This window comes from Manacus candei, unplaced genomic scaffold (genome assembly GCF_025592945.1).
Source record: "Manacus candei isolate 608988 ecotype Guabito, Panama unplaced genomic scaffold, ASM2559294v1 h1tg000018l, whole genome shotgun sequence".
In the NCBI taxonomy this organism is placed as follows: domain Eukaryota; kingdom Metazoa; phylum Chordata; class Aves; order Passeriformes; family Pipridae; genus Manacus; species Manacus candei.
In genome coordinates this window covers 3,028,016-3,040,562 of record NW_026138066.1, presented here as the reverse complement: position 1 = coordinate 3,040,562, position 12,547 = coordinate 3,028,016, and the positions used below count along the sequence as shown (strand labels likewise).

Genomic DNA, 12,547 nt, shown 5'->3' with positions numbered 1-12,547 from the left:
AATTGTTTAAGCAACTTCAGAAACCCAAGAAAATGCAGATGCAGAATAACTGCCAGAACTGAGAATCAGTCACTGTGCTGGAAAAAAAGTGCCACTATTGCATAAATTAATTTCTAATTATTAGGTCTTGGTTTTCCATTAGGTCTTGGTCTTCCATTGAGGTAGCCTGTGTACAAAAGCACATGAAAATAATGTAGATATTTTTATGAAAAGAACAGTAATGAAATTGAAGTTCATATTTTCATGTTTTTCTGTTTGTATAAACATTATTGTGAACGTGGTGCAAGGGAAGTTTTAAGGGGGAAAAATACAGAAATTTTAGCACACTGCTTTTTGGCCTGCTAGTTTTAACTAAATTTTTGAATTTGCGTTCTTTTTTTTTCCTCATATATTATTTCTGTGATGCAAGCAGAATATTTGGGTTTTTAAATAGTATCAATGTTTGTACTTATTGTGAGCATCCTGAATACCTGAATATCTGGACTAAAAACTCTGCACAAGTTTAGAATAAAAGCCTCTTTCAACAGTAATAATATAAAGGAACAATTGATATTCCAAGGAGACAGGAAAAAAACAAGAATAGTCTCAATTCATTACTCTTAAAATGAGATTTCTGTAACAGTTTCAGCAGATTAGAGACCTGGCCTTTATAGTGTTTTGCAATACTTTCAGCAAATGATTGCCTTGCAGCAGTGTTTATGAATAATTACAAGGTAATTATATTGTAATATGAAAAATTAGAAAGGCTTTAATGAAAAATGAAGTAGCAAATATTTTTAGATTGGAATAAACCCCCTTAATTCAGCCATTTAAGCGTTTGTGTATCTTTAAATTGCAGAATATATGGAAACAGGAAATGCAAGTATTTCAGAGGAACGTCCACTGGAATGCGCAGAACGTCAGTCTTGCATTTTGTCCCCAGAAGTTCCTCCATCTCCAAAGGCTAAAAGTAAATACATGTACTCTGTGAATGCAAAAGCTGTACCGCACTTCTCTTTAGTATTAAAATTATATTACTAAAACATTGATACAGACATGCAAAATGAAAAAATAAGAAAGTTACTGATATCAAGGAGCTTTTTTCTAGCATCACTTAGCTATCTTGACTACATACACTGTAATCCATGTCATATAGAAGAGCAAGGAATTGTATCTTCAGAAAGGACAAGTCACTGATGAATGTGTTGCATTATTTGATCTTAAATCTTTTTAATTTATCTGACGTTACACATTTCATACTCAAGTAAAACAAAAATGCTAAATATATCAGAAGTACTCTGCAGGCATTGTTCACATTTGGGTTAAAAATGGAATTTACTTCATCTTTCCCAGTGAGTACATCTTCCAATGGTGTTACATTTGGAAGCCTCTTTCAAAGATCACGTGTACTGTTCTTCCATTCATCTTCTCACACAGCTTTTGTACACTGTGGTGATCACTGTTGTCTGCACGTGCTTTCGTTTTATGTTCTGATTCACCATTTACACTCGCATCCACTAAAATAGGGCATTTGCTGAGTGTACTGTCATCCTGCTCTTTCATGAAAATCATCCTCTTGTAGAACCAAACCTGACTTCTGTCCTCAGTGATCATCCAGAGTGAATGTAATTGACTGCTGGCAAATAACTAAGCCTCTCTTTGTTTTTGTTGTGTGAGTTGTGGTGATGTTTTGTTGTTGTTCTTCTAGGTTCTTATTTTTTTTTAAACATGTTTGCAGGGAGAGTTTTCCTTCATGAGAAAGCTAAGCTTCCTGCTGTGTGTCACATTGTGATCTTCATGATTCTTCATTCATGAGAAAACTAAGCTTCCTACTGCATGTCAGATTATGGTCTTCATGGTGATAGTGAACAAATGCTATAGTTCCAGTCATATTTCCCATTGGGGTACTTAACAGATATGTGGTATATGAAGATAAATAGTTCCTTTGAGATTAGTTCAACTGCCATATGCAATAGGAGTGTTTGTCCTGAAATAAAGTAGTAAATATTTTTAAAATATGTTTTACTTCTTAATGATAAGGTCATGATCTCACATTCTTTATATCCACTTTCGAATTATAAATAATGTAAAACGTGCTAGCTGGGTTTTGCTTGTCTATTGTGTAATCTGATACTAAAGGAAAGAAATTGTACTTGATTGTGTTTCCCATCCATCTGCCTGCCATTCTCTTACAATCTAATTTCAAATAATTTAAACCAAATTTGGAAGAGGAATGGCAGTATCAATTACTTTCTGTGACTTTCATGAAAGTAAGTAGCTAGATAGAGGAGAGAGACCTTAATAAGTACCTACACTGAAAGAAATAGGCAAAATGTGTCTATTATGTATTCATTCTGGCAGCAATCAGCCAGTCAGTTAGTGCACTCTCACTCACAGGTCAGTCCAGTTTTGTCACACAGAATTCATTCTTGCCCAGTAAGAAGTACTGCAGGCCATATGTAGGAAAACATGGGATTGGGAACATGAACATAATTCTGTAGGAAGCAGTAGTTCTGTTTCTGTATAGGGCACTGTATCATGATTTTAGAGTAGATTTTAATATTTAGGTATTTTACTTCCAATTTTTAGTTATTATAATATTGATCTGGATTAATTTCAATTTTCTAATTAAAAAGCAGACTATAAATAAATTTGATTATATTTTTGCTGAATTTACTTGTTTTTTGCGAAGTTACCATTGAATAAGAGTAATGAGTTTTGAATGCAAAATTTCTGTTAATTAGATATTAAAAGGCAATTAAATGCTTTTAATTAACAACTGTTCTTGGCTCAGAAAATTTCGGTTATAACTGGCCATTGGTATAATTTTAAAAATATTTTTTGAGTATTTTTGTTAACTAAGCATAGCGAACAGTAAATATGAAGAAAAACAAACAAAAAAAAGCTCTAGACCAACCAGATACAGTCTCATCAGGGGATTCTTTAGTTATGTGGATATATTTGTCTGTTTTATGTATGCTGAGCTTAATATGCTCACTCTCTTTTTTCTTTTCAGCATTTTATTTCCAAAGATGGAGTAACATGGAACTGTCTGTATTTTATCAAGTCTAAGCGCTGTAGTTTCCAACAGTATAACATTATAACTGTTGGAAACTGAGTCAAGAGAAGGGGTTTCCTATTTGCTCCTGGAAAAACTTGGTTTTCACTTGTATTTTCATTGCTTTTACTAAAGGTAGCTGTGTAACACACATGCAGTAGATAATCAGAACATAATGCAGTTCATAATGAGTAGCTTTTTAGTCTGTGGAGGTCTTGCTGCTGACAGTGGACTATTTGCAGAATAGTTAGCACTCAGTGTGAGTCTAGTACTTACTACTACTACTACTGTTTCTAATAGTGGCCCTCAGTTAGTGTAGACATATAAAGCCCATTGCCTTACTATTCTTTTAGATTTCCTAACTAAAGATATTGGATAAAAAAAGGAGAAACCGTGAAACACAATGCAGAATGCACTAAACATAGGTTTCTGGTAGGCTGCTGCAGGGGGCATGTTACAAACGTGTGGGTTTGTCCAGTATATCCTTCCAAGATTCCATTTAATCCTAGGAAAGTGAGCAAGAATTGTTTATTCTTGCTTATTATTTATTAGCTACTTGGATGGGACTGATGTGCATTCTTAGAAACTGAGTTCCAACCTAGTCACAGTTTATGGAACCTATGTAGTGTATTGATTGATTACAGCAGCAGAGGTGAACCTGATGCAGAATATGGGACGTTGGTTTTCTGTGTTTGTAGAAACTTTGGATTCCTGGATTAATTTTACATTCTTGGATAGTTGCTATTTCTAGACAATTTTCAGGATTAGAAAAGAGAGAAAGGGTAAGTATATATTGTAGTTCATTCTAATTAAATGCAAGGTATAGGGCAATGCAGAAGTATGTAGATTGCCTCTAGCAAATTCCAACTCTGGAGTGAGATGCCATTATTTTTGAGAGAAGAATTGTGCATGAAGATTATTGTCTAGAAGATAAGGCATGGAAATAACAGATAATAAATTTAAGGAATGTGTATTTCCGTTTTAGGCATTAATTGCACCTGGTATTCTAATTACTGACTAATGGTGTGTCTGTTTTTAAAGGTGAAGCTGTGACTGGAGAATTATCAAAGCTCTTAGATGAAATCAAATTGTGCCAAGAAAAGGAATACTCTTTTGAAGATCTGTCTCATACAATATCAGACCATTATCTGGATAATTTTAGTAAAGTATCAGAGGAAGAACTTATGACCAGTGGAAACCAAACCAAGCTTAATGTAGTAAGTAAGATTGGATACAAAGACAATATATTCAGTTACATCTGCTTTATTTATGATGTAGTCAAGAAAAAAATAGTGCAAGAGTGAGAATAGTACAAGGTTAACATTATAATAGAAAAAATAATATAGAATGTGCTTCTTACAGATTTAGACTGTAATGTTCCCCTTATTTTACAAAGATATTGCTTACCACACCTCAGAATATGTTTTTATGACACCACTAATATGACTAATCATTTGGGTTACTTGTTTCGAGCATGGGGAGGACATGGAAGGGTGTTTTTTGAAAAATAAATGGAAATCAGTATGCTCAATACTGTATTGAATACTAAATGTTTGCAGAATCTGATCAGATGTGCCCCCAAAAGAAGCAGCTTAGCATCTTCAGTTGTTATTCTTATATATTTTGTTACTATATAGGTTTCTCAGTAGTCTAATGATATTGAAGACTGAGTCTCTAATACTGAAAATTGTTGTGGTTGTGATACTTCAGTGATTTTCAAATACAATGAATAAAGTGCTCTGGCATGCATTTTTTTCTTACTGTAATAAGCCTTTTTTTTTTTTTTAATTGAATTCTCTTCCTCAATAAGAAAATGGGATTGCCCAGGAAATAAAGGAAAGAACAGAGGAAGAATGCTAAACATTAAATTTCAATTAGTGTTGTTTGTAAATTAAGAAAAATTATGCTCTCCTATGTGAGGAAAACCATGGCAAGTTATGGACTTCATGTTCTGGAGAATTTATTACAGTATATGTAGAAAAAAAGAGATGTACAGAGGTGGTTAGCTGCCCTGAGAGGCAGTAGATACTTTTGTAAAGCCCTTCTAGATGTTTGAATGTTTAGATATATAACTCATATTAAACTCAGTTTGAACAAGGTACTAATCCCATTTAAACATTTTAGACACTCTTATAGTGTCTCTCTGAATTTAGGTGCTAGCTGCTATTTAAATCTGCTCAGCTGCTGTTTTGCAGAAAATGTATTCCATATAAATCTGTCTACTCTGACTGAAATTTTTACAGACCTAAATGAAATACAATGTGAATAGAAAGTATTCAGACACTAAATCTGTAATTTATATGCAGCAGGGATATACAAAGGTAAATTAGACAATACATTTTTTTGAGATTTCATCTATTTTATGTTGAACTAGATGTGAAAACAAATCTTCAAAATTGGGGACTGTTTAAAGCATTTTATGGGCTCTCCTCCTAATGCATCCAGCTTTTCTTTCTAAGAAAACTGTAATCAGGATGATGGGTGCATACTCCCAACATGAAGTCAGGATGAAGGGCAGAACATATTTTCCCTTAGAGTAAACCCAATTATACAGGCCTATATGGAGAGGACTCTTTGTTGTCATGTGGGATTTTCCTGTTTGTTCTAAAGCATCCACTTAATTTTTAAGTGTATTTTGGGTGACTCAGTCTGTTCAGTTGCCTGTTGGCTGCCTTGCATCAAAAAATGGAAGACACAATGTCTTTTAATTTTGGGGAAGTGCTGCCTTCCCTTGATGTTTAGGCTCCCTGTGTAGTGCAGGGGTAATACAAAAACCTACATGCACTTTAAGGAACCATGAAAGAGTAGTTGGGAAGAAACACTAAGAGATATGTTTAGCTCTAAAAATGGTTGCGAAGGTGAATGCTGCCAAACTACTCAGCGGGCGGGACCAGCAAGCATGGCCGTGGAAGACATGTGACTGTATGGTGATAATACATAAATATTCATTTAGGCTTCTTCAATAAGAACATGAAGATACGAAAAGAAAGAAGTGGAGATGTATATAGATGTGGGGAGTCAGAAATAGATTTCTTGGATATGTATTAAAGAAGAGAAAGATTCTTGCAGCTTATTCTGACTTTAGTTTTCTCCTCCATGGGAATCTTCTGTAAAAGTCTCAGTTGGTAAAGTGGGTTTTTCTCTGATGTCTGCATTTGTCCAGCTTGCATTCGTTTCTGCTGCACATGCCAAGACCCTATGGGAGGGGCAGCACAGGAGTGTGGTAATGATGGAGCACAGACTCTTTTTGCCTGCAGGACCAATTGTTGCCTTTCTCTGTTACCAGCTCCAACACAGGGCTGAGAACTGCACCTGGTGTGCCTCCATGAGCGAGCAGTTACTTCAGGTTCAAATCAGCAGTTTTTCCCCAACTTTCATTGCTGGCTGTGCCAGCATCTGCTCTGAAGAGGTGTAGAAATCAAGTCCCTGCTGATAATGTGTTAATAATGCCATGTCCTGAACAGATGTTGGTTCCAGAGATGATGACTGGTGCAGGCTTTTCACCTTCTTGTAGTCCAGTGGTCTGAAGAGGTTCCAAACCCCAAGCCATAGCACTTCATGACCTCAGGGAGATTCTGCAAAGGAACTGGCTGCTAGGAGACATATATACTTTTTGCATCGTGCTATTGTTCAGAGAAGTAGAAGGCCAAGACTGTGGAATTTTTGATCAGAATAGAAACTTGGGGAGTTGGAGCAATGAGCATCAGGAGCCAGCTCCTGAGCATAGCATGGGCTTGGGAAAGAGAAGGCAACAGGAAGCAGAGTGTATTTTAAAGCATTTTTTTATAGCAATTGGCTCTTTTGAAAGGGTCAAAACCACCTGTGGTACTGCTCTGGCTAAATAAGATTTATGTCGGTTTAGGACTGCAGAAAGTGGTGTCTGTCTATCCACGATCCATAGCCTGGAATTCTCTCCTGAATCTCAAGTGCCAAACTCTTTTGTTTGAAAGAGCAGGGCTCACTGTTTTTGTTTAGTGTAAGGGTAGGGGGGATGCCTGCTTTTTAATGCAATAACTTGACAGTAAGAGGCTTCATCTGGAAGAGTAGCATTCAGTTCTTTCCATGGCATAAGAGTGAGCTTTAACATTGGTTTTATAGTCTCCCAAATAAAGTACTGATTATCAGGCTATGATCCCATCTAGTATTCTTTCTGAACTGTATAACCATTGGAAAAGTACCAGTGCAATCCAGAGAGCAGGACTTTGGATGCCTTATACGTAGGCAAAGTCTTTACCTTTTCTGGTCTCAGGTGTCTTGCATTGTTTGTTGCTCAGTGATATGGCACTTGTAGAATACTACCTTTTCTTTTGAGGAAGCTGTGGTTGGAAGTTTTTAGGTCAAGGACAGAATTGAATCCATTCTTCTGTTTGCTGTGTTATCAGAAAATTAGTTATCCAACCACACAGCAAGTTGTTCTGGAATGATTGGAATAAGGGACTACTTTTCATCAAATTTGCATCGAAAACATTACATGTTTTTATTACTTTATATGTTTCTATTGACCAGGTGTCTGATGTGTGACATAAGGCATTAAAACCTTAGAGATTTATGTGCTCACAGTATTTTAAAGTCAAATAGGAAGCAGAGTTTGCACAGCTCTGAGGTTAGGTGAAAAATTAAAAAAGTTAAAACAACTTTGGGTTTAGTCTCCTGAGTTCCACATTACTAGTCAGATCTGACTCCTAAGTTTCCTTAGGACATGGAAGAGCTGAATAGGAAAAGTGAAAGTCAGGATCTTACGAACTGGGAGAAGGAGATTGCAGTGGAGCGGTAAGTAGAAGTAAGGAGAGTAACAGGAGACACCACAGTGAAGACATGAATAGAAACAGATCTGGAGATTAAAAAAAGTACCCACAGGACACTTCCATTCCAAAAATTGAAGGAAAACTGTGAAAACATTTGGGTTATGGAAAAGAAGATTGTGTTAACTTCCTGAATGGGGAGAATGTTTAATGGAGAGGGAAAACTGTGAATGCTTGTTTGCTGAATAGCACAAAGGTAGATGAGAGTAAGTTAATGTTATCTTTTATTTGAAGAGTACGTTATAAAGAATAAACTAAAGGAAGTCAAGTTAAAGCTGCACTGGAAAATTATAATTTCGGTATTTTCTTTCTCAACTCTGGCTGTGTTTAAATGTACTTCTGATGTGCTGTCATGGAAAATATGAATTCCATGTTTACTAGTACATACCAGGCAACAACTCCCTGTTCATTGTCTCCATGAAATTAAAGGTCAGATTGGACATAGTTTTGTGATTCTGCTTCAGAGAGCTCAAAAAGACCTACGTACACCTAGGCATCATTTTAGTTGGAATTCCTAGTTTTTCTCAAAGATGTGCAGGCTGGGTGGGTTTTGACGGTGGCTTTACAGATTTTTACTCCCAATTCCTGTCTCTGTTTTTTCCTATTTCGGTCATTGTGACTTGAATACACTCTTTAGTACCCCTATGAATGCAAAGACATGGAAAGCCCTGACAGTTGCTGCACAGGCAAGCTGGGAAAGCTTTATACTTTTGTATTGCTCAGTACTGACATACTACAGTTGTTGTATGTTTGCTAAATACAAATCTTCCAGAAAAAAATAGAATTTAATTTGTTCAGCAAGTCAGAAAAGGAGCTGTGCTTCAAAACACATTCCAGAAAACATGAGTGGGAAAAAGATACAGGAAAATCCTTGGTTTTATCAGTTCAGTTAACTAAGGTGTTTCCTTTTCAAGCTGAGTTAAGTATGATTGCTAGCAAAATCAGTTTTGACAATAAATTATAGCAGTTTTAGTTTTTTAAAAAAAGTTTAATTAAAAAAAATATTTATTTTCCAATAGATGGCAGTCTGGTTCAGTCGTTTCAAGAACAAAAGCAGCCATCTTATATAAGGGTTTTCCAACTTTTTTTCATTGCTGTGTAAAAATCATGTGTTTTAACACGGTTAATAGTACAAACCGCTTCAAAATGAACACCTGTAATTTCTCTAGGAGAAAAAATTGTAGAACATCATGACATCCATTTAAACTACAAACTAAAACATCAGAGCTAAATTTAGAGGTGTATCATAGCAAAGAGGTTACACATCAAGTGTGTATTCAAACAATCTCTGTGAATTGAACAGCAAGCAAGAAAATTTAAATAGGTATAACTTGCAAAGCAGGGATCCAGAAAAATTAAGTGTGTCAGAAAAAAGAACAGAAGAATGTCGAAGTGTATATTATGAGAATTCTGAGCTCTGGCAAGTAAATTGCTTTAAATTCCTCTGTCATTGGAATACTAAGATCATTCATTACCAGTTTCTTGTCAGGTGTGACATTCCTGTGTATGTATTCATGTGAGAACAAATTATTCTAAATCTGATATTAAACAAAGAAATATGCTGTCTTTATTGCAATGTATTTGCAGATTGTGTATGTTAAAAAAAAAACAGAAAAGAGAAGTATGGGCTTTTTGTACTTGCAAGAAAAAAATCTTGTGGATATCAGAGAATATGTTGCTTTTTATTTACTTTGCTGATTGCAAAGCAAAAAATAGGGTATTAAGAACTTCTGCACTTCCATATTTGTGTGTGTGTGTGTGTGTGTGTATATTTGCCAGATGTACATGTTGGATACAATAAATCTTAATCTTTTTCTTTCATAAACTTGATCTTTTATTTTCATAATACTTTCTTAAAATTGACTCTTAAAAAAGCGTCATCTTACTTTGTGTTCAGAAATTTATTCCAGTCCCTACTTTGAAAACTATTGAAGTTTTTTCCATGCATTAACCATAACTATTCTCCATATTTTTTGAGAAGTCTTGAGATTTTTTTTGAACTAAAACTAATTTTAAAATCTGCCACTTCAATAAAACTGAAGCTCCAAATTGAAGTATTTTCTTCAGAACAGTCCCTTTAATCTTGTGTAGTTGGTGGTTGCTTGCAATGTTTGCTTTTACATTTATGCTGTTGTGTTCAGAAGCATAATACAGAAATTTATGTTATTGATTTGAAAGTACAAATGCAATATCTTACTGTCTTTGGATTCGTGATGTGAGGTTAGATTAAAGAAACAGTTCCAGAACGCTTTTGTGTTCTTAACAGCAGAGTATATGTTAAAGAATTTTACTTAATTACCTGGAATGAATACTGAGAATCTGAAGTTATAAGGTGGCCCTATTTTTTTTTTTAAACTGAAGATGGTAAAAACATGTAGTGACTACACTACAGAGATATTTCACAGAAGTGGCAGTAGTATATCTGATTAAATTTGATGTGGTTATATAATAGATAATAAAGGCTGGCAGCAGTAATTTAAATTTAAACATGTGGAAAGGTTCTGTGTAGTCTCAGGAAAAAGACTTGGATTTCATCACAGGCATATAAATGTCACTTTCTGCTCACTTCTGTCATCCAGAAAGGGAAGTTGATACTTGTACACATTAAGAGAGAGTGGAAAAAAATATAGTTAAAAATATAGTAGCATTGTTGAAAACAGTAATGGTACGTATTCAAAGAGAAGATTCACTTTTTACTGTCGTGTCAGAATATCAAGAAGATGAAGCAATATAAAGGCAATAAAATATGATCGTGCTTGGTTTATATCTAATGGGAGATTTGAAAGTGTAGAGTTACATGGTTTTGAAAGAAGTGGGTAAAGAATAGATACATTAGAGGTTGATAAAATGCATGGTTGCTCAGAAGTCAGTTATTCCGATTATTTTTCTCTAAGGAAAAGAACAATTATTTTTGCTAAAAAGCTTTACAAAATAATAATCACTGAAGAATACTGAGGTAAACAATTTAGTAGCATTATTCAAGAACGCTGTTTTGGTTTTTACTTTTAATATAACAAATAAATAATTAGACTGAAATCTAATGGCTAAGAATAACCAAACATGCTGAAGTAAAATAATTACTGTCTTGGATCCACGTGGTAGCCTTTAAAAATATCACACACTTGCATACATGCATTATTGAGGGAGTGATACGAAATTTCACATGATGATGATAAGCAAGAAGTATATACAATTGCTTACTAATGAGGATACATTAAAAACACATTCAAGAACAATTTTGGTTACTTATTCATTAAGGAATAGTAAAATAATCAGACCTAATTGTTTGGGGCTCCATGAACAGAAGCAGATAAATTTTAATTATTTAATATAGTAATACTTGCTCAATTGAATAATAAAGCTTCACTGTATTTTGCAGGTATTTATGATGTGTTAAAAAAGGGAAGAGAGTTGTACTGAGACACAGCGTTTGCAACATTGTTGCTTTACTGAATTCCCTTTTTATAATGGAGTTAAATAATTTCTGTACTGTCAAATTTTGATGTTGCAAGAATTTTGTATTAAGTTGCTCTTTTGCACCCAGTCCAGTAAAGAGTCTTATTTTGCAAGCATATACTGACTCTTATTTCTATAGGAAGTAAAGATATGAAGGCCATCTCTCCCAGGATATGTAAACATTACTTTTTAAAATTCCCTTGTTGCAAAGGTCTACCCACTCTCTGAAGATAAGATTATATAACTTCAAAAATTGTTTTTAAAAGCTACCACCCAACTAAAAGCCATCTGTTAGTCCCAATTTCTAATACACGCAGTGGTATTTCCCGCTGAGAAGAACTGGTGTTGCTGTTATTTTTTTTCATTAGGTATTTATAATGTGACATCCAGTACCGAACATCCACTTGGTCAATATAGAATGATATATTTTCTGAAAGCTACTTTACAAAATGCTTTCTAAATTCTATTTAAACATGAGGTGGTTACTACAGAGAAGCAGAGGGGAACATACCAACTTGATATAAGATTTTGTCCCCTCTTTTGGGTAGGTTACCTAGCTGAGAGGACTTCAAACGTTTTTAATGTATGCTTTCCTAATCTGTGTTCTATAGCTATTAAGAAAGCTTATTTTCTGTATCTCTATGTTATGTTATGCTTCAGCACAGTGTTGTAAAAACTTCTGTGTTAGAGGGGTCCTGATAGTAGCTATGTGGCACTCTAAGCAGAATAATTTGCCTGGTATCATGCTTCACAGCCGAGTAAATTAGCCTGCAGCTCCCTGCTGCTGCGATTTCTGGTAGACGGATTGCTAGACAATGCTCGAGTGTGCTGCAGAGACCTACCCTGTGAGAAAGTCAGCACTTACTTCAGAATATAAAATCTCAAAACATGACAGCACTTAGTGTAATTTAAACTACGTGGAGTTAAGTATAACTAGGGGAAGGTGCTGGCCAAGCCACTAGTTAATCTGATCCACACTAAAAAGTACCTACTCCTTTTTCCACTATAATGATTTTCTGGAATATTTAACCAGTCTGTGCAATTATGTCTGTGTGTGGCAAATTCCTTGACTATCAGGTACTTGCAGGAAAACAGCTTACAGACAAATGCATCTCTCTGAATGCTGTTATGTGTTTAGCTTGCGTTGGTGAATCGTAAATGAATCTAATCCTTTTGCTCCACTCTGTCACATTGTTTACCACCATGACCCTGTATTGCTAGGTTTTGCAGAACAGGTGCTGTATATACAGGC

General features: G+C 35.0%; 1 protein-coding gene across 10 annotated transcripts in view; it reads left to right on the top strand.

Moving 5' to 3' along the window:
* Positions 1–12,547, top strand: part of ANKS1B (ankyrin repeat and sterile alpha motif domain containing 1B) — a 414,822-nt gene that overhangs the window by 72,463 nt on the left and 329,812 nt on the right. For 7 of the 10 annotated variants that reach the window (XM_051784790.1, XM_051784791.1, XM_051784788.1 and 4 more), the window contains 2 exons: positions 839–949; positions 4,079–4,254. The exons of 1 other annotated variant lie outside the window; for it this stretch is intronic. In XM_051784790.1, coding sequence (XP_051640750.1) covers positions 839–949; positions 4,079–4,254 — 287 coding nt within the window. Of the gene's footprint in view, positions 1–838; positions 950–4,078; positions 4,255–6,078; positions 6,163–12,547 lie in introns of those variants that run through there. 2 more of the 10 variants (XM_051784794.1, XM_051784795.1) reach the window with 2 other exon arrangements.